Genomic DNA, 20,872 nt, shown 5'->3' on the forward strand with positions numbered 1-20,872 from the left:
ACACTGCAGCGTGTTAATGATGGTAACCACGTTTTGCATAGGTAAACGCTGCCATTATACAATTACAACATTTTAGTTTACATTGTGACACTACTCCCCATCGACCCATAGGGTTTGGAAAAACGTATGATGCCTCACAATGTCTTCTTAAACAAGGTAATTGAATTCACAATGAGTAAAGGCTGTAACGTACATGGATTCATACTGTTAAAAGCTTGATTCTTATTTTATTTCTTTAACGATTCGTATTGTTAATTAAAAAGGCCAATTTAAGAATAATAAAATCGATTCAAGAATAATAAAATCGGCGTCAGTACTGAGTTCCGCCACTAGAGGACGCTACAGACATTATTCTTCCCTGTGCTCTGTCCGTGGTCCTGGAACTTCCAAACGTAATCCACATTTTTATTAAAATCTACAAGAGACTAGTCTAGAGATTAACTCCGTACGTCTCCATTGTGCTGAATGTTCAAACCACAACAAGCTCATGCTCCGCGTTGCTGACATTGTATTATTTCGCAACGTCGTTTTAACTCCATCATCATCACTTGTTATATACATTTTGTAGTATTTTTGTGCTATTTGCATTTAAATGATATATATATTTTTGTCTTCATATTTGGGATTTCTGTGACACCCATGAATGTTACTTGTATTCCTTCCTCAGCCGCTATGAGGAGTCGCACACGTCCGAGCACCTGCGTGCCACCACACCTGCGTTTAAAGGCAATCAGCAGGTGTAACTGCCTCTCGCGCTGTTTCCCCACCAGCGAATTTTGACGTAAAAAATATATTCTGTTTTTTTTCTTCTAATGCTTGCTTTAGGTTGAAAACGTCTCCAAAGTGCTTTAAATGTTGCCATTAATAAAAGTGATGTCGTTGATCCGACGTGCAGCCGCTGCGCAGTCTGTTTCTGCCTCCTTCTCTCTTTGTCGCATTGGATTTAAAGGCGAAGCGATATCATCGGGAATCGGACCCAAGTTAGAGGTGATGGCTGCTGGCTGCTAGCTGGCTTTCTTTAACTGTGAATATCGGATATCGGGAAATCACGATTGCCGAGTAATTTCAAACGGCGTCATCCGGTAGATTGGGGGAGACGGTAACGCAGAAAAGGCGCACAGGGCGAGACGGCAGCCCGAGAAGAAGCCCGCCGGACGGCCGGAGATCGAACAGGACGGAGGTCCACCTGGCAGGCTGAGCAGGTAAGGTCAATGCAGCTGGAGTGGAACGGTGTCATTTGTTGGACATGCTGCGTCAGAGTTAAAATAGTTCATTCAACAAAAGGAAGTCATCCCGCAACGGATTGTTGTTTTTTGGGGGCGGGTGGGCTCCAAACTTCATTAACCAACCGGGCAGTTTAATGTTACGTGGCTCCCTACAAGCGGGCAAATATGGCGTAGCAGATTATGATGACATGTTAGGAATCGATAAGAATGACCGGTTAATACGGCGCACAATTCATTCATCAACACCTTTTGTATATTTAATTTCAAACACCTGGTTTCAGTTGTAGTTTATGCCACAATACTTTGCAGAAAGAATGTGCAGAAGTGAGCAGTGTGACTCATCTCTGCTTCATAGGAAATAATGTGCATGACAAGTTTCCCTGGATAACAACATCTGGAGGTTAGTTGTGCCGCTTAATGTAACCTTCTTTTTTCAATAACTACAGCAATCCCAAATTGTCGGGTGAGCCACCTTGTTAGAAAGGATGTTATTATTTTAACTACACACATTTAATTGTTTTCGTGTCAAATGTATGTAAAAGCTGTGTAATTTGTCCAGCTTTTTATTGATGGCTGCTGGGAGATGGTCAATGAAAACTGGTATAAATGACTGATGTATTGTCCTGTAAGACATTGGTTCGTTCTGTGAGACACGTTATCCGAATATAACTTCAGTTTCTTGTAAAGTAAAATGTCCTCCCAACTGTGAGTCATTCTCATGAAGGATTTATTCCCTCCCGTTCACAGAGCAGCGGGCCTCACAAAACTGAGGACGCAGTGAAGGACACTAAAGGTGGCCACTCCAGAATCCCACCTCAGCTGGATCATGGGTAACCAGACTGGCAGAGACAGCAATGGCCCTACAGGTACATGAAGACCGAGGCACTCAACACATACACAGGCACTTTTTATATTCCATTATTAAATGATTAAAATTACTATAGTGGATTGAGAATACTCATGCTTTTGAGATGCCGCAGGCCAGTTTTCTCACAGTTGGTTCCGTCTCGTGGCTGTTCGTATGCGGGCTACTGGATGAGAATAGCTCCTCTGCTGTAGCTGAGCAGACATGCTGCTGCTGAGGAAATGATGAGTCTGCAGAATCCTGCAGCACAACACAAGGGCAAGGAGGGGAGGGGGGGGAATATGAGGTAAAAGTGGAAGCCGGCCTGTAGCCTGCTGTAATACAGCGTCATGGAGAAATCCAAAAGCTGTATGTATTTTTTGACGTGACACATACCGAAAGAAATAGTCTTACAGCAATACGTAAAGGAGTGGGAATATCGGTAAACGTCCCACAAAAAAAATGTTGTTCATGATTTATGCAGAACACTGGCAGCACTGGTGATTGATGTAATCACCTCGCGGTGGCACTGAGAGCAGCTGTTAGACTGAAACATGGTAAAACCTCCTCATCTTGCCACATGGGGGAACAGTGTGTGTGTGTGTGTGTGTGTGTGCGCCTGCCAAGACATTGGCAGCAGAGACGTTCTGCCGCATCAGTCAGCATTACAGGACAGTAAATAAGGAGGCAGTGCATGAATCTTCCAGTAGAAGAAGAAGGAGCTTTGCTTTCAGCATTTTTTTAAATGTTTCCTATTATGTCATTGTAAGGCCTAGGACGTCCTATTATCCTCTTATTTCTCTGGTGCTCTTCTTTTTTTGTGCTTCCCATCAGTTTAACATTTCTCCCCCCCCCTCCCCTCTCAGGTTCTCCATTAGATTTCTTCCACACGCCTCCTACCACGCCCTCAGAGGCAGAGCTCACTGCTATGGCCTTATCCTCTTCAGCTTCCTCCACCACCACCACCTTCTCCGTCACCCCTCCTCCTGCAGACTGGACGCAGAACCCGTCGGCTCCCTCTGAATGGGCTGTGATCAGCGTCGACGGTGTCGCCCCGGAGACAAACGTGAGCGATGCAGCGGTGATGCGTGGGAAGGCAGCAGGCAGCCCGGGCAGCCCGGCTTTCCTCCCCCCGTCCGGTGACTCTGCTTCAGAGCAAAGCTGGCTGGAGAGGGACAGCGGACTGGAGCCGCAGGCTGCAGCAGAGCGGGTGGGAGAGGAGATGAACCTGGTTTTACTCAGTCTGATGGAGCACTACAGGGCCTCGCTGTGCCTCGCCCCCAACGATGACGTAACCACGGGAGCAGTAGGTAGGTCCTTTGCCTCCAATGCTCTTGTTTTCTTGTTAGAGATACTTTTTAAAGTTCGGGTTTATGATGTTAACTAGAAAAAAGTAAGCTAATCAGCTCAGTGTCGCCTATTTTCTAAATAAATTGGCTAGCAGTGCCAGCTCCAAAAGTGTCACAAATGGCAATATCAGCTGTATGAGAAGAGCAAATAGGAGCGATGGCGAGCTAACCAGTCAGGCACGTTCAAACGCACCAACATGCACTAAGAGACACAGAGAAGCTGGAGACTGGGAGGGACTCCGGTACCCTGAGATGTCTTTAAGTTATTTTCTGCAACATTAAATCGGTGATCCTTTTCCCAGGAGAATTTCCCAGAATTTATTGCCACTCAACCGTGTGTGTTTTTCGGTTTTGAACTTGCTTTTTCAGAGCTGCTAAGACGCCTGATAACAGAAAGAGATGAGCTGGTTGAGGAGGTGGACACACTTCGGGAGACACTTCGGGTGAGTTTTGAGCTGCATGAACCAATGGCCTAAAACCCACCAGGTTCATTGGGCTTTATTTTCGAGCCACATCGACAACAAGCAGCTCTACATTTTTAGATTTTTCTCTTTCTGTTGCCCTCCGTGACAGGCGGAGAGGTTGGAGTGGCATCAGTTCCAGTGTGACCTGCAGGTAGCGGTGTCTGTGGCTGACCGGCTGCGGGTGGAGTCCGAACAATCTCTTGGTGTGCTCAAGGAGACCCAGGGGGCTGTGGAGGAGCAGCTGGCTCACGCCCTCCGCGGAGAGAAGGAGACGCGGGGAGAGCTGGAGAGTCTCCGGGACGAACACAGAGACGCCTGCTGCAAACTCGCTGAACTCACCCGGCAGCGGGAACTGGATCGAGCCGAGCTGGACGCTTTGAGGGCCACTCGCGAGGTCAAACGTACCACAGAGTGTGATCAGCTGACGGAGCGACGAGACTCCGTGGAGGGACGCGGGACGGGAGCACAGGCAGTTGTGGGGCCAGTTGAAACCGACGCTGCAGTCCAAAGCGTTGAGAAGGACAATCAAACGAATGCAGAGGTGGAAGCTGATGTCGAGGGCCACGACCCCGAGGACGCAGATGGGGGCATGCAGCTGACTGGGAAGGGCGTGGCGGAGGGATACCTTCGTAGTTTGGCTATGATGGAGAAGAAAAAAGATGGAAGGGATCCTCGGAGGATTGTGATGCTATCTGAAAGATCTTGGTGAGTCCACATGAACCGGCACAACACATTGACTGTTGACCGATGACAGCGTTGTGAAACGTACAAAAACTGTCTTGCAGGAGTCTCTCTCGTCTCCCACTCCCATCGGACTCCTCCGGTGACAATGGAACCTCAAGAAGCACAACACTGCCGCTCTGCAAGGTACCACACGTGTTGATTTGATAACAAATGTTCGTAGGTGGGAAACACTTGTCTTACTCTTGGAGCACAGAAGGTGTATAAAAACAATGTTTCTGAACTTTCCAGAAAGAAGAGCCACCAAAAGAGAGAAGTAGCGACCGCATATTACAGCGGCAGGACAGCTGGTCCAGCTTTTACACAGGTGAGCTTTGAACCCACCAAACTGCCTTTATTTTATCTAGACAGCCTTGCAGGTGCACGGCTGTATCACTGTGACTGCCTTTTTCTTTTGCAGGAAAACAGGATGAGGACCAAAGCCCAGATTCCACCAAGTAACTAACAATTCCTTTTCTTTGTTCAGAATGACATCAAAACAGACACTAAAGTCTCCTTGTAAAGGAAATATCCATGTTTGAAGTCACATGTTAAATGAGCAGAAACCGTTCTTCTTCTCATTATGTGCTATTTAACTTTTTAATGTAAAGTATTTCAATTTTTATTCTCTGAAGCTTTTCTCGCCCTCCCAGACCTCAGGATGGTTTCAGTCGTCTGCTGAGGCGTCACGGCGGCTCCCGAAGAAACTCTCTGCTGCGCTGGTGCCAGAGTCGTACCAGGAGTTATAAGGTTAGAACGGAGGATGAAACCAATACATTATTATCAGTCATATCATGTCTTTAATCGAGTATGGTTTTTCTCGCAGAATATTGAAATCACAAACTTCAGCAGCAGCTGGGACGACGGTTTGGCGTTCTGCGCTGTTTATCACACATATTTGCCAAACGTCATCCCGTACGACGCCCTCAACCCAGCAGACCAGGTAAAACGGTGGCTGTTCATTTTTTTTTTAATAAAAAAAAACACATTGATTGCGCAAGTGGTCGACGGTGTGCTTTGTTCAGTTTTACCACAGTCAATCACTGACAGTTGCGTCTGTAAAAATTTGCCCCTTCTTATGTAAAAACGACACATCTGACTCGAGCGTTTTTACAGAAGGAAAATTTGGACCTCGCTTTTAAGACGGGAGAGCGAGTGGGAATCAAAGCCACACTGGTGAGACATTTTACATGAGACATTTGTCAAAGTTTTGCAACCCAGACCAGCTGTGTCCACCGATTTCTTCATGTTCTCTTTACATGTTGACTCGGTGACAGACGGCGGAGGAGATGCTGAAGGCCAATGGACCGGACTGGCAGCAGGTCCTTGGTTATGTCGAAAGCATTTTCCGTCACTTTGAGATGTGAAGGCGGTTTCTCTTGTTGCTCTTCAGTCTGGTTCTTCTCCATGATTGTGAATTAAGGACTGAACAGCTGTCCATCACAAGAGGGAGTCCTACTTGTAGTAAATTGAAACGGCCAGGATTTTAAATGTGTCAGCAATATTCAACTTTATGATATGTTTTTAATCAGAGTTAAGAGTTTTTCTATTTTTCTACATCCCATCTATTCAGATCCAGAGAGCTGCTTGCTGATGACACACGGGACACTAAATTATTTCAGATATACACAGGCTGAATAAGCACTGTCACATTTGTTTCTGGTTGCTGGGTGCACTGGTTTTGCACGGTTTGCCTTTTAAAACTCAATGATCACTTTGAATAATGTAAATTTGCTTTTTTGCATTTTTACTTTAATGACTTTCAAATCTGGGACACTTTTTAAGTTTTATTTATTTTGACCACAATAGTTTTTATCGTGAACTTCTACTGCTGTTTTACAGTGTCATGTCTGTATGCACCCATACTTAAAGCCTAAAGTGGACAGACTTAAAATCTGCTTCTTATTGTTGGAATAGTGTAATTTTAACTGTAAACAGTATCCGTCAGGCAATGTAAATGTGTGTAAGCGCTTCAGTATTTAAAAGAAACATCTTAAGCATATGACTGTTGTTTCCAAATGCCTTATTGCAGTAATAAAGTTATGTATATGGACGATGTTTCCCCCACCTTCTTTATCAATAACAAAGATTCACAGAAAACGTTTTAATGTAGAACAGAAAAGGGACATTTGACAGCATATAAAAATGTTAAAACTAAAAATGTAAAGATTGCATTGAAGGAAATGATTGTAAGGGGACAATCTTAAGAAAATGGTCATAACAAATAAATATTGAAACATTTTGAAGGCAAATACTGAAACATTTTAAAGGCAATAATTTAACAAAATGTTGCAAGGAAATTTTCAATCAAACATTAATGCAGATAAGGAAAGTTCCATCTTTGTTGGAACGTGATAGTGTGCTGAGTTTGAAACCATATGATGCACAACATTTTGGAATTACATTACAATGTTTTACGTGGACCCAAATAATTCTCTGAGAGTAACCTTGCAGTGGACCAATGTATGTAAAGAAGTCCTAAGAAGCAGGAATGGCCCCTCCTATAGGTGGTGTTGACAGTGGTGGAAGGAGGAGAGATTTCAGTTTAACTGACATGGCTGCAATTTCAGGATCCTGGGTTTCATACATCTTCACCAATCTGGCAAATTTCAGGACACCTGAAAGTGGAGCAGAGTGAATGGATGTTGGAGTGAATGAATGGTGGAGTGGATCAATGTTTCATCAACCCTATAGAGTGCAGTGCAGAGGTACCTCCATATATATTCCTAGAGGAAAGTATACGGGAGTTTGGAAATTATTAAACAACAAATCCGAACAATATGAAGTTTCAAATAATGCATCAACGTTAAATGACTAAGCTGTACTGAACAGTTCCTCGAAGTTCTGTTAGAGAATCACGTTTTGAATTAATATTGTGAACTCTGTTGCTTTGTCCAATAAATGGAATACATGTGTATGGTGTGGATATCTGAGTGGAAAAGGCTGGCTTATGCTTACCTTCTCCCTCGTTGTTGAAGCCGTACGCTTTGATGACCTCTTGTTGAATCTGCGTGGCCACAGGAAGCACGAGCTGCAGCATCTTGCCCATGTCGTTACAGGCGCTTTCCCGAGCCTCCTCCATCCTCGCAGTGTTTTCTGGTGCTGCGAAGGCTTGGATCACCTCACTCAGTACCACTGTGGAGGAAACATGCAAACGTTCAGACGCTGCTCTGCTCCTACAGTGTGTAAATGCAATTGAAGGGATTGTATTATTAATTATATAAAGATGGGAAATGAGAAATACAAATAAACTGAACTTTCACTTTATAGGTGCAAACATCCCAACCATCCAAAGAGTAAGATTCACATTACAAGCAATAATGGGCCACATAAGAAAGACAATAAGGAACGTGTGAATTTATTAGACCATAATCCGTTGTCCTCACCTCGGGTCTGCTCAACAGTAAGGGTGGGCTGCTGTGCTGGAGCGGAGGCCATGTCTGCAGAGAGAAGGACGTACGTCTATATAAACATGGGAGAAAGACACTCGATGGTTTTACCGTTATAGACTAATTCAATCACAACACGGCAATACCTTCTGTGTTGGGTAAAGAAAATGAAATAAACTTGGTTAGTCGTAGAACTGAAAGAAGGACTGAGCCAATTGAAAGAAAAATGTTCTGCATGTCCTTAGAATTAGTAATCATTTCATTTATTTAAGCAAAACTTTTTTTTAATTTTTAGTTTAGTTTCTTTCCACGACACATAATTGTAGACTGAATATGTTGGAGTTTTGGACACAGTCTGCCACCTGATAACGATTAATAAACATTCTGCACAACGTTCTGATACTTTAAACAATTATAATCATTATTTTCATTATTATTAATATGTTAATTTATAGGAATTACTGTTAGCAGCCCTTCTTGGTTGTTTTGTCCACGACATTGAAAACATGACTCAAATCACGCTGATATGATATTTGGGCATGCAATTGTCTAGGTGAGCTATACCTAACATATCTAGCGTTTACATATATACATAAATATAAATAAAGGCAATAATTATATACTGCTATTATATAATTATAGTGTTAGATCTGTATACACTGCTTGAAGACAGCCTTGTCCCAGGCAACGTTACGTGTTGCTTAATGGTCACAAAGTTAAAAATATAAGAATTCCACCTTGTGTAATATGTAATATTCATACAGTTCCACTCTCACTGAAGCTAGTGGAGCTAACTAACGCTAAGAAGTCTTCCACGAGCAGTTTGGTTGTGATGAGCTGGACGGTGGTACCGTTTGATCGATACCCTTACATGTTAATACAAGACAACGTTAGCTTAGCTAGGCTAACCGACAGCTAAAAGACATATACCTGAACCAATCCACTGATCGATAAAATGAAGAGTTTGGGAATCTCACCACAAGTGGAAGAACTAGCTTGTAACAAACCTGTGAATAGCAGCTGGGAAACGGAGTCCTTTACGACAACCGACAGTACTTTGCGACATAACGTCCTTCTTTCCGGTAGGCGCGGAAGCCAAATGTAAACAAATGCCTCGCGAAGCTAGTAGCAAGATGGGAGCTCACCAAAATACCGGTGGTGTCAACGTATGAGTGAATGACAGTGGGCTTAATTGTTTTTGACAACAAGCTGCATCGAAGTTACGGTGAAATCAAGAGTTTTTTGGGGAAGTGGTGCCAGCGTCTCTTGTGCCACGCGCACATACGTTAGCTTAGCGTCAGTGACGTGTCGATGGAGCGCAGGCTGGCAGAGTTCAGAGCCAGACGGCAGGCTGAAAGCACCATGAAGAAGGACGACGGCGGTGGTCCCCTGTGCAAAGCACAGACAGCAGCGGACACGGACACTCAGGTCGATACAACAACAACAACACAAACAACTGACAGTCAACAAACCCCGGAAGCAGAACGCATCAGGGCTTCGCGTCAGACCCCTGTAATACAGGTCAGACAACGCTTACCGCTGCTTTGCCCTTCTGTATTAATATGTATCCCTTGTTAAATGGATGTCGGATTGTCTACAAATGGTATTTGCAAATGTAAGACTGTATATTATTTATGGATCTACAATGTAACACATATCCTCACAATGTTAAACACAGACACACAAAAAAGGTCATCATTGATTAATCTGTCCAGTACAACAAGTGAAAATTGCCCGTTTATTTACTCAAACCCAAATGGCTTGTTTTGTTTGACCCCCTTTGCTCTTATCTACGGGTGTAATTTGAACAAGTTGTAGGTGTATTAAATTCCTGCACACCAGCAAGCAGCAAGTCCTTCTTCGGCATTGAAAAGGTTCCTACAGAGAGAGGCTTGATTTTTGGCCCCGACCCACTGTGAGCAGTACACCTGTGATGCTGGAATGGTTTGAGCACATTGAACTCACCGCTGTGTCATCTCCACAGGACCGTAGCGACTGGCTGCTGGACAGCGCTCTGGGAAGGTGGCTGGCTTCCAGGCGATTCGTCCTCACGAACCTCACTTTGCTCAAAGTGCTGCTGTGGCTGGTGCTGCTCGGCCTGTTTGTCGAAATCGAGTTTGGCCTGCCCTTCTTTGTCGTCTCCCTCTTCTATTGGCTCTACGAAGGACTGCGGAGCCCGGCCGCCCGTCAGCCTGGAGAAATGAGCGCTTATTCTGTTTTCAACCCGGACTGTCAGCCGCTGCTGGGCGCTCTCACTGCCGAGCAGCTGGAGGGAGAGATGGGTTACGGACATCTGGCTTCACATTTGTATTGAATAATCACACTACAAAAATGTTAATCTTATTCAGGAATATACAGGGATTTACATTCATGTTTTTCGTTTATTATTTCTGTATTACTTATTAAATGGAGATTGGATTACCTACAGACGTATTCATGTTTCTATTCTTAAAAGCAGTTCTGTTTGTGAAAGATGGCTATGCGACATCAAATATGTCATGTGTACTAACTGTACACATGACATCCATTGTAATCTGTCCATCCCGAGAGTGGGACCCCTCCTCTGACGTTCTCCCTGAGGTTTCTTCCCTTTTTTCCCCATGGAAGGGTTTTCCTTTTTTTTTTTTTTTTTTTTCCTGTGCCGATGTGAGGGTTTTGGGACGGAGGATGTCGTATGTGTACAGACTGTAAAGCCCTCTGAGGCAAATTTGTAATTTTCGATTTTCGGCTATACAAAATAAATGAATTGAATTGAATTAAACTCGTCACAAAAGTTTTAACTAGAAATGGGGGAATGGTGAGGAAACTGGAGAGAAACAGTGGGTCATTCTGAGTCTAATCCGCTAAAAGGTTAAAGGGCAGGCAGCTTTGAAATTTATATTCGAACAGATGTTCCTTACTTCAAATTAATGGCTTTTACAATTCCAATGTGTAAAGTAGTGTTGCATGTTATCTCTATGCCTTGTTATCTCTGATCTGAAATTACAAAAACATCAATCGCATATTCTTTTTTGGCAGGCTTATTTCATAATAAAAAAGTACGGTTTGATAAAAGATTTAAGAGAGTTTCATTCTCAGCTCGAAATGCACATGATAAAAGTAATAAATGCTGTGCTTCAACGGAAATCACATATCTTTCTCGTTAACTAACACAGTTGGAGCCTTCCGTCCCAACCACTTCCGCGTTCGCCTAAAAGCCATTAGAAGTGTAGATTTGCTCGTTGTTCTGTTAAGCAAGGACCAAAAAGAGAGGAACACGTTTCGATTTTTGTAAGAATAATAGGTCAACTGAAGTGGAAGTTCTTATTGTACGTTTCACACAATTAGTTTGTGTGTCACTGAACATCACGAGGGGCTCGCTAGTTGCAATAGCTCACGATCAGTATTTTGATTGGTCAGGTAACTATCTTGACAATTCATTTTGAGCTCTTTGGAAGAAAAAGTCTTGCTCTTCCGGTATCGTCAAAACTCAACAGATTGAATCAGTGAAAGCTGCTCGCTGTCTTCCTCTCGCTGTTACAATCAGTACGTATTCACCCAACATCGCCCCCACCACGTTTCTCCTCGATATTTCTAAATATTATTACGTCGCAATGTTCTAGCTACCAACAGTTAGCCCAAAGTGCAGGTGTTTGCCGCTCGCGCTCGGTGGTGCATGGTCATTGAAATTGGATGTTGGTGATTTTGTTTTTTGAATTGTGTTCACTGACGTCCGTCCGTCTCAGCGATGTCTGGAAGTCCTGCTGTGCTCATGCGGCTGGTGGCCTCTTGCTACACGGTGTCCGAAAGGGCCGGGGCCATCGTGAGGAAGGTCCTTCACAGTGGAGAACTCGGCATCGTGGAAAAGGTCGGGATTGAGTTTAAATCAAAAGCTGAAATGCAAATAGCCGCGGACGTCCTGCTTATTTAATTCAGTTATATATTCCCGTGTGTCCGTGCACAGACCGGAGCCGATGACCTGCAGACGCTGGCAGACAGACTGGCACAGCAGAGCATTTGTGCATCACTGTCCAGACGTTTCCCAAAAATCACCATCATTGGAGAGGAGGTGGCACATACCAGACTCTTTGCTTGTTGTGTTGGTAGAATTGGGTCGTTCCATCATGCCAGGGTGTTTTATTTAAGCTTTAAAGGAGGAATCCTGATTGTTGTGTTTGTCTTGTTTGCCAGGAGCTTCCAGCTGAGGAGATAAAGGAGGAAATCATCGAGAGCGGCCTCTCAGAGGAAATCCTCCTCAAGACCTGCCCAGAAGAATATAGCGATCTCAAAGAGGAGGAGGTAACCGTAAATTCCATCACTAACACAAATCATTTTTCGTTTTTTACTCTGTTATGTTGTGAAATAGAATGTAATGTTATTTATTATTTGGTATCAAAGATGTGCAGGGCTGTTGTATCAATAAAATGAACTTCTTCTGTTGGTTTGTTAATCTCAGCTGGTCGTGTGGGTCGATCCCCTCGATGGCACAAAGGAATATACTGAAGGTAGGCTCTTCAAATACGCACCTTAAATATGGTCTTTGGCCCAGAAACCCAGCGAACAAATGCGTTTAGCCCTGAAATGACTTCACCAGCTCTTATTGAAGGCATTTAACGGCACATGCAGTCGCTGCGTATTCCACGTCCTGCCTTCGCAGTGTGTTCTCACTTTAATCAACGCTGTGCAACCTTCTCCATTGTTCCCGTATGTTTAAAGTCAACAGTAGGAATGACGTGTTAGGCATTGAAGAAATAGCAAAAGAAAAAACACCTTTTATGTTAAAATATTAATAATGTGATTGTTGTGAATTAGTAACTGATTAGTATGGATTCAATAAGTTGTATTTCTTTTTATTAGTAATAATAAATTAGAACGGCTCATGAAAATAAAGTGGTAACACCCAAAAACCCAGCAGTCTTTCACGTCTTTGTGTATCCCTTCTTCTTCCGCCTGTTTCTCTCCATCCATCCCTCCCTCTCTTTCTCTTTCTTTTCCTCTGCTGACCTCAGCGTCCAGGTGTCTCCATCACCGCACTGAGGCCAGACACCAAACAAAGGGTCGGACACCTCTCAGCCTTGCAGCACAGCCCTTTGTGCGAAACACCGTTAGACAGACGAACCCTGGCGGTTCATAATATACAATGACGCTTCCCTACAGCTTATTGTACTTGCCTTTCTTTCCAAGCATGCAATTTCCATAATATATGCTAATATCCTAAAAATGCATTTCAATAGGTTGCTTCAAACTAACATCTTGCTGTTTTGTGATTGAAGGGCTCCTGGATAATGTGACGGTGCTTATTGGTATCGCGCATGGAGGTCGAGCAATTGCAGGTGTCATCCACCAGCCTTTCTACAACTACGAGGTACAGCCAGGACTAAATGGGTCGCGTGGCCGGAACGGATTTCACTCAAGCGGTTAATTCAAAGTTTGCTCGTCAGCTTGGAGCAGGAGCAGCTTTAGGAAGGACCCTGTGGGGAATACCCGGACTGGGGGCCTTTGGATTTGAGCTGCAGGAAGTTCCAGGTGGCCGACGCGTTGTCACCACCACGCGTTCCCACAGCAACAAGCTGGTGACGGACTGTGTGGACGCCATGGAGCCTCACGAGGTTGTAAGAGTGGGTGGTGCTGGCAACAAGGTGAGGTGGATTTAGACTGTAAGGTTGTTAACATGTAACCTGTGTTTTTACAGTCTCATGTAGGGATGAATTCCACATAGAGCAGCAAGCCTGGTCACGTCTCTGATCAGAAATGATTTCAACAATATAGATAAAGGTCTGCGCACTGGTTTCCTTAATTACAAATTCACTAGCAAAGCCATGTTGCATGTTAATGCTCCACAATCACTCTGGGGATGGTGTGAAATGACACTTGTATGTAATTGAAAATAACATCTCTTTCTGTGCATCATTGCTATTTTGCACAAAGCATTTCAGCCATAAGAGTTCTCAATGGATGGAAAATGTACGTGTTGAAATACTCACTGTTGCTAAATACTCTAGTTTTGACATTATTTGGGGAGTTTTTCCTGTGCCGATGGTGGGTACGTGTACAGACTGTGAAGCCCTTTGAGGCAAATTTGTAATTTGCGATTTTGGGCTATACAAAATAAAATGAATTGAATTGAATTATTGTGGGGCATTAACCCAAGTTAACCTGGTGTCTCATGTCCACAATTAAGATGTTTTATAGCTGCCAGTACGTATTTTAAAAGCTCCTTTTGTGTAAAGAGTTTATGTTTATCAAATCTTCTCTCTTCAGATAATCCAGCTCGTTGAAGGGAGGGCTTCCGCTTATGTCTTCGCCAGTCCAGGGTGCAAGAAGTGGGACACATGCGCTACCGAAGCCATCCTGCATGCCGTTGGAGGTAAAAAAAACACTCAATTCTGTGGCAGGATGTTTTAAATAAAAGTATCTTAAACCAAACTAGCAATATAGTTCTACGGTTTGAATCTTTAGGGTTCAGTCCAGGCGTTCCGTTTTACAAAATGCAAAGCTTACTCGTCTTTGAATTACTGCCAAAAGAGTTTATTTTTCCCTTTTCCTCGTGCAGGTAAACTGACTGACATGCATGGCAATGCATACCGCTATGACGCGAACGTCAAGCACATGAATTCGGCCGGCGTACTTGCAACACTACGAAACCATGAGTACTATGTCAGCAGAGTACCACAGTCAGTGCTGCAGGCCCTCAAGTCGGGTTGACGTCTATCTTCTTCAGAAATCACACCATTAGCAGTCAATGTTCACAATTCAGAGATGTAACACTAATAATTCTTCCACACTTTGCAAAATCCTTCTTCTATATGCTCTGCTATGGTTTTGTGTCATGCACTATTTAATTAACTGGTTACCATTCATTTCAAACTAACTCGAAGAAATCCCAAATTGTCGTTAACAGTTTTATGGGTTAAACGTTGATTGAGGAGTTCTAAATGATTCACTTGACTGCAATTTATCAGCAGGTTTTCTTTATGGATATATTGATGATGAACTGCCTTGACTAGCCAAGTATTTACTTTTCTTGTATCTTAGTTATTCATTCATCTTTAAAAATTCTGGGTGGTGGTGCTATGAAGAAATCTTTTTATGTAATCTGTTAAACTGAACTGATTACAATATACCATATATTGTTTTGTTTCTTCATTTGCCAGAATGTTTTCTGGCATTTAAACCTTCAGTTTTATGAACTTATAAAATATAATTGTTCAAATTAATTTGCTTTGATAAATATGAATCTTTCATAAAATATTTGATATTTACTGATTGTTCTTTTTAGGATATTTTATTGACAAATGGGAATAACATCCCTTGTGGTCCATGTCCTCCTCTTCGGCTTGCAGGATGTGCTCGGTGGGAGGGTGAGCCAAACGTTGGCCCGCTGATGTTCCCGTTACAGATCAACGCTTTACTAAGCGGCTCTCAGCGTGCTAGTTTGGTGCAGGGGAAGAAATCTTCTGCTTCAAACATTTTAGAATGTACACAGCAGTAGACGTTTCTGATTACATAGTATAGTATGCATTTCCTGACGGACTATAACTTTTATATACTTTGCTAAATCCTATTAATTTATACTCTAAATTTTATTTTTAATTTCTCGGCTGATTTTTTAAAATGAGTTGGTAACATAAAAGGATTTTGTAGTCTATATTATATGACATACAACATATCGAAAGATAAACTACGCGATTTCTTTACATAATACGATGCCTTTTTTGTCAAACAATACAGATTTTATATGACATATTTAAATGTACCTCTGACTTCACTGGTCATAGTTAACTCCCACGTTTGTCTATTAGGGACTTTAAAAAAAACAGAGCAGGCTCAACACCTTTTATTTCACTCGTTTCAAACAAACTCATACAAATCTCAAAACGTCTTAACTGTTTCCAACTTGAAGACTAATAAATTTACAAAGCAAAAGGAAAGATTTAAATAAACAAAAAACCCGTCGGTTCAGTGTTCATTAATAAGTGGGAAATATTTAACCAATACAACTAGCCAGCAATAATCCAAAAATCGTTGTGTTGCCTTGAGGATTTTGACGTCTTTACAATGAATGCCCTGTTACAATAATTACATCAACCACTTATACAATATATGGACATAACCTTTTATCATTTATCAATTTATCGTATAATTGACAAAACTTCAATCATCTTTGAGGTCAATATTCCCTGTTGTGATGAAGTGCATGTTTATTTACATAAGATTCATTTTAGCCAACTGTTCCTCCCATTACAAGACTTGTCAATTGTGTTAAATAATCATCACATAAGCAACATCAAATAGTCCTAAATCAATATTATTAATATAATAACCAATGGCAAATATTCCTTGGAAAATACACGGTCCAACATAAGTAGTTATGACCGGCCTAAATAGAAGTGCAACAATGCACGAGGTCAAAATCTACTGTTAAAATGAACGTAATGACACCAATTCTAGTTAAATCCTGTCCTTTTCCCAGCGAGATCTTCCTTTGTCTTTCTACACACCTACTGTAATCGCTTTACTCACTCACCAAAATTTACAGATCTAAATAGGCTTTAACACAATTACGCTTGGAATATTGACAATTATTTTTTTCTCATACCATCAAAATATCTGGAAATTAATGATATCTCTGAGGATAAAACATTCTTAAGTCTAAGGGAAAGTTATAGCAATCTAACTAAAAAAAGTCCAATTCTCTTGTTGCAGAGAGTGCATGTAAATAGGAACAATGCTTCATGTTTGTTCCACTTGTTTGCTAAGCTACATTAGCCAGCAGCTGACGCGTTTCATATTTGACAGAGCGTGGTATAGACTTTCCTATCCAACTCAACAGGATAGCATACAAGCACATTTCTCAAAATGCAGAACTATTCCATTAAGCAGTGTAGCACTTCATCCACCAGATAAGTGGGCAATGGCAGAAGGATGAAAAACAATTGGAGCCGTTTGAGTATGAACGGGTTTTACAGAACAAAGAACCCATCTCCATCTCACAAGCAGGCATGCGTTCACAAAATCACTATGGGAATAGTTCATGTGAAGGAAGAGAAGCAACGTGTCTTAACAGCTTTCCCATTGCACGGTTTGGTTTAAATATTGCCGAATGGAGTGAGCAGCAGGGCTGAGTTAATGCAGACCATGGCATCAAATAAGAAAATGAAAAATACATGTTCATAAAAACACCCACAGAAACAAGCAAAAGACACTCGCTTTTTTTTTTTTTTTTTTAAATTATTTATTTTTTTACACATGAACAAGCTGGCTGAGAGAAGGCTGGAGTGTTTGAGGCAGCCTGCAGGGACGCGGGACAGAGATAAACCGGGGGACGAGCAGGAGAGTCAAGGCCAGCCGCTCACCTCTTTTTTGGGGCCTGAGCGGTACGAGGCGGGGTGACGGGCCGGGCCGCGTTCACGCCTCCGTACTGGTACTTTGCCTTTTTTTCTGACGGCTTCAGGATCTGAAAGAAAGAACGATGGTGCCGATGAATACATTCAAAAGAGGTCAGCGTTCGTGTTACGGTACAACAAGGCAAGAGTTCTCTACCTGAAAGGAGCACATGAGGGACTCGTCCACGCTCATCATGCCGCCTGCATTGTCAAACTCCCCGCAGTAGTTGGGGGCGGAGAACAGCGTCACCAGCTGTCGCTTGGCAAAGAACTCATAACCGTCTTCAACAACCTGTACGGCAGCAAGATAACCGATGAAACAAGTTGATCAAGAAAAGAGGATCTATCACTGAAGATTGCTAGCACCATCACTATTTTCTGGCATTTTACAGAGCAAAAATATTAATAGATAAATCAGAATAACAATTAAAAATAAGTAGCAGCTCTTAAAACAATAAGTAATTACAATTCTCAGGGTTTATTGACAAAAGTCTATTCAGTAGTGTCAACATACAAGTCAACACACAGGCAAGTAGATCTTCTCTTAATGTCAAATCACAAGTTACTTGATGTGCTCTGCAGATGAGGTCCAGGTCGTGGCGGTTGAGGAACTTGCTGACCACGTCTGCCCCAAAGGTGAAGGAAACTCCCCGATCGTTCTCCCCCCAGCCCTGGACGTCTTTGTCTGGATCTGACCACAGCAGGTCGCACAGCAAGCCTGACACAAACAAACAAACAATCTCAAGCAGTCGATCGCAACAAGCATTTTTATGAATTGTCAAATTCTTAACAATAATTCTAAGCAGTCAATCAACACAATCAGCTATCTATAACGAACCGGGCTGTACAGACTGGTATAGAAACCTCTACAGCCTGTTGCAATCAGCTCAACAAGATAATGTCCACACAAGCTCAACCGACCTGTGTCTGGGACATCAGTGGGTCTCATTATGCGGCGGATTTGTTCCATGGACTGTAGATCAGGTGAGAGCCCTGAAGACAACAATTATATTCTCAATAGCACCATAACGTAATAATGAATGATTTATAATTTACACAAATGTGGTTGCATCACTGAAAATACTCTAACATTGCATTTAATATTGCGATTACAAAAAAATGCACCCCTTATTGAATACTGAACGCTGATAAATAAATAAAAAATAAAAATACCAGCCTTTATTCAAATCCCATGACCAGGTGGACTTTGATTTCAGTGAAAAATGTATTATCCACATTATTCAGTGGCTACAATGCAACTCAGACGCTTCACAAACCTCCATGGCAGCAGAAAATCTTCTCATCAATAATCGCAGCGATGGGCAGACAATTAAAACAGTCTGTGAAGGTCTTCCAGAGTTTTATGTTAAACCTGCGCTTGCCTGAGGAAAGAAAGACATACAAGAACGTTTAAAAAAAAGAGAATCGGGAATAATAATACTGGGCTACTACATTAACAATTCAGTATGCACGTATTATAACAAGTCTGTTTTCCAACTTACACTCATCATAGAAGCCGTAGATGCGATTGATGGAGGCACATTCGTGGTTCCCTCGGAGCAAGAAGAAGTTTTCTGGGTATTTGATCTTGTAGGCGAGCAGCAGGCAGATGGTCTCCAGCGACTGCTTCCCCCTGTCCACGTAATCGCCCAAGAACAGATAGTTGGCCTCAGGCGGGAAACCTCCATACTCGAACAGCCTCAGCAAATCTGTGTACTGCCCATGGATATCACCTGCAGGGACACGTTGATCCACTTTCTCAATGGTGTCACAATATTGCAAGTAACATTACCATCAATAATGTGGAATGAATGCACAGATTCATTTGAGTTGTAAAAACTGTTGTTTTTAACATTGTGCTGTTATCAGGGTGGCTTCTAACTATCAACATTATGTGTTTTCTCATCACCCTCCACTGGGATAGATGTAGAATTTGAAAAAAAAGGTAATAAGAGGCTGTTCTCACCACAGATTTTGAGTGGAGCCTCCAGTTCTAGTAGGATCGGCTGGCTCAGGAAAATCTCTCTGGACTTGATGCAGAGCCCCCGCACCTCAGCCTCGGTCATCTGAACAACCTTTCCTGGACGACATCCTCGCACTGCAGGACAAAATAATTCAGCTTTAGCAGATTCTCAAAAACAGGGCTGAGTAAGTATATTACATCAAAATAATTAAGCATAAAGTGACCCTGCCAGTGATCACAACAAATATGCATACAAATTCCCCAAAATGGCAATGGGAGTGGAGTTTATGTATTTTGTCTGATTTTTGTTTTGGTTGACATAAAACACAATTGTGGTCATCAGCAGTTTTTGTATTTGGTCAGGGACCAAACTTGGCTATGAAGGTTTTAGTGGTTTATTTCGTAAGGGGGGCGTGCCCTGGGTGTTAGCCGACGTGCTAGCAACCCGCCTAGCCAAGCGGAACGGCTAGTAACCTTACTTGGCAATCACACAATTAAGCACTTCTTTCTCTTCCCATTACATGGCGAAAAGACATGAACTTGCCGAACATGGGGACGAAAAACAGGAACCTGCCCGGACTCTGCCAACGTAACGTCGGCCAGTTTAGCCGTCACAACATCGACAGCTAACGCTAGCTCTCTAGCCGGCTAATTGTTACGCCACTCTCCCTTTTTGCGCACAGTACCACTGCTGACGTTGATTAACACTCCGACATTAGCTGATAGATAACGTTATCTACAAGGAACAGAGACATCAAAGTAACGTTTAATATCGTTTAACGTGAGGTTTATTCTGCAGCACAGGGCTTATAATGCAATGGCTAAAGTTAGCTTGTGGGTTGAACGACAGCAACGATGCTAACGTGTTTGTAGCATGTCGTGAAGTTATTAGTTACAAACAATCACGGACAATTCAGTCGTTTTCTTGATGAAAAACACGGGACGACGGGTTATCGCAGTGGTACAGTACCTTCCAGTAGTCGAGATATGAGGCTGTCAACGTTCAATTCGCTTTCCGCCATGTTTGTGATACTCACAGAGGCAGGGAAATTGGCCAAATAGCCCCGAGGACTGACTGAAGGCTCAAAGGAGCCAGCGACACCACTGTCAGGCACACGCACAGAAGTACACGTTAGCAGCATGGGTTAACTCACTAAGTTAACTCACTCAAGTATTGCAATTAAAACAATCACGAGGTATTTTTTTTCAATGTATTGAAAAAAAGTTTTTAAAAAAATTAGACCAAAATATATAATGGCTTATAAACAGACCACTTGTCTTGTGATATTTAATCATAGTCAGTTTTCCATTTAAGTATCACAAGAAAGAATATGCACAACAAACAAAAACTTGGGAGAAGTAATATATATATTAGACTTATCTTTACAGAAGTTGTTCTCATTGTTTTGCTTTGGAGGGTTTGGGAACAACTGTGTGGCCATTTCAGTCAAAGATAATTAGGTGCAAGAGAAACAAACACTTCTGAGCACCAACAAGGTCTGCAAACATTAAGGCTCACGCACGCTTAGTTGCAAATGTTACGCACGTTGAT

At 42.5% G+C, this 20,872-nt stretch overlaps 5 protein-coding genes across 11 annotated transcripts; 3 read left to right on the plus strand and 2 right to left on the minus strand.

The window, feature by feature from the left end:
* Positions 1-683: 683 nt before the first annotated feature.
* On the plus strand, positions 684-6,657 carry LOC120807776 (uncharacterized). The gene is made up of 12 exons (XM_040160140.2): positions 684-1,202; positions 1,974-2,092; positions 2,937-3,380; positions 3,789-3,862; positions 3,993-4,588; positions 4,669-4,750; positions 4,856-4,931; positions 5,025-5,061; positions 5,257-5,353; positions 5,430-5,546; positions 5,720-5,779; positions 5,881-6,657. Exons 2-12 carry the CDS (start codon positions 2,053-2,055, stop codon positions 5,968-5,970), a joined length of 1,713 nt encoding a protein of 570 aa, XP_040016074.2. The 5' UTR covers positions 684-1,202; positions 1,974-2,052; the 3' UTR covers positions 5,971-6,657.
* A 35-nt stretch (positions 6,658-6,692) lies between these two features.
* Positions 6,693-10,258, minus strand: grcc10 (gene rich cluster, C10 gene). 6 transcript variants are annotated; one of them, XM_040160145.2, is made up of 4 exons: positions 9,958-10,258; positions 7,990-8,043; positions 7,562-7,738; positions 6,693-7,221 (listed from the first exon to the last, which is right to left on the minus strand). In XM_040160145.2, exons 2-4 carry the CDS (start codon positions 8,039-8,041, stop codon positions 7,082-7,084), a joined length of 369 nt encoding a protein of 122 aa, XP_040016079.1. In that variant the 5' UTR covers positions 8,042-8,043; positions 9,958-10,258; the 3' UTR covers positions 6,693-7,081. The 6 variants fall into 6 exon arrangements, with proteins under 6 accessions (XP_040016079.1, XP_040016076.1, XP_040016077.1 ...); XM_040160142.2 differs by lacking the exon at positions 9,958-10,258 and adding an exon at positions 8,923-9,084; XM_040160143.2 differs by lacking the exon at positions 9,958-10,258 and adding an exon at positions 9,000-9,080.
* Positions 9,055-10,419, plus strand: saysd1 (SAYSVFN motif domain containing 1). The gene is made up of 2 exons (XM_040160141.2): positions 9,055-9,513; positions 9,977-10,419. Exons 1-2 carry the CDS (start codon positions 9,304-9,306, stop codon positions 10,304-10,306), a joined length of 540 nt encoding a protein of 179 aa, XP_040016075.1. The 5' UTR covers positions 9,055-9,303; the 3' UTR covers positions 10,307-10,419.
* A 772-nt stretch (positions 10,420-11,191) lies between these two features.
* On the plus strand, positions 11,192-15,220 carry bpnt1 (bisphosphate nucleotidase 1). Of its 2 annotated transcripts, XM_040160150.2 has the most exons (10): positions 11,385-11,517; positions 11,718-11,839; positions 11,936-12,040; positions 12,163-12,270; positions 12,428-12,476; positions 12,981-13,028; positions 13,245-13,336; positions 13,413-13,610; positions 14,233-14,338; positions 14,525-15,220. In XM_040160150.2, the coding sequence occupies exons 2-10, from the start codon at positions 11,720-11,722 to the stop codon at positions 14,674-14,676; spliced, it is 978 nt and encodes a 325-aa protein (XP_040016084.2). In that variant the 5' UTR covers positions 11,385-11,517; positions 11,718-11,719; the 3' UTR covers positions 14,677-15,220. The 2 variants fall into 2 exon arrangements, with proteins under 2 accessions (XP_040016085.2, XP_040016084.2); XM_040160151.2 differs by lacking the exon at positions 12,981-13,028 and having other exon boundaries at positions 11,192-11,517.
* Positions 15,221-15,793: 573 nt separating this feature from the next.
* Positions 15,794-20,443, minus strand: LOC120807780 (serine/threonine-protein phosphatase PP1-beta catalytic subunit). Its single transcript, XM_040160149.2, has 8 exons — positions 20,291-20,443; positions 19,324-19,455; positions 18,860-19,090; positions 18,635-18,739; positions 18,279-18,350; positions 17,924-18,075; positions 17,515-17,649; positions 15,794-17,428 (listed from the first exon to the last, which is right to left on the minus strand). Exons 1-8 carry the CDS (start codon positions 20,340-20,342, stop codon positions 17,324-17,326), a joined length of 984 nt encoding a protein of 327 aa, XP_040016083.1. The 5' UTR covers positions 20,343-20,443; the 3' UTR covers positions 15,794-17,323.
* Positions 20,444-20,872: the final 429 nt, after the last annotated feature.

Source organism: Gasterosteus aculeatus, chromosome 18 (assembly GCF_964276395.1).
Source record: "Gasterosteus aculeatus chromosome 18, fGasAcu3.hap1.1, whole genome shotgun sequence".
Taxonomy (NCBI): domain Eukaryota; kingdom Metazoa; phylum Chordata; class Actinopteri; order Perciformes; family Gasterosteidae; genus Gasterosteus; species Gasterosteus aculeatus.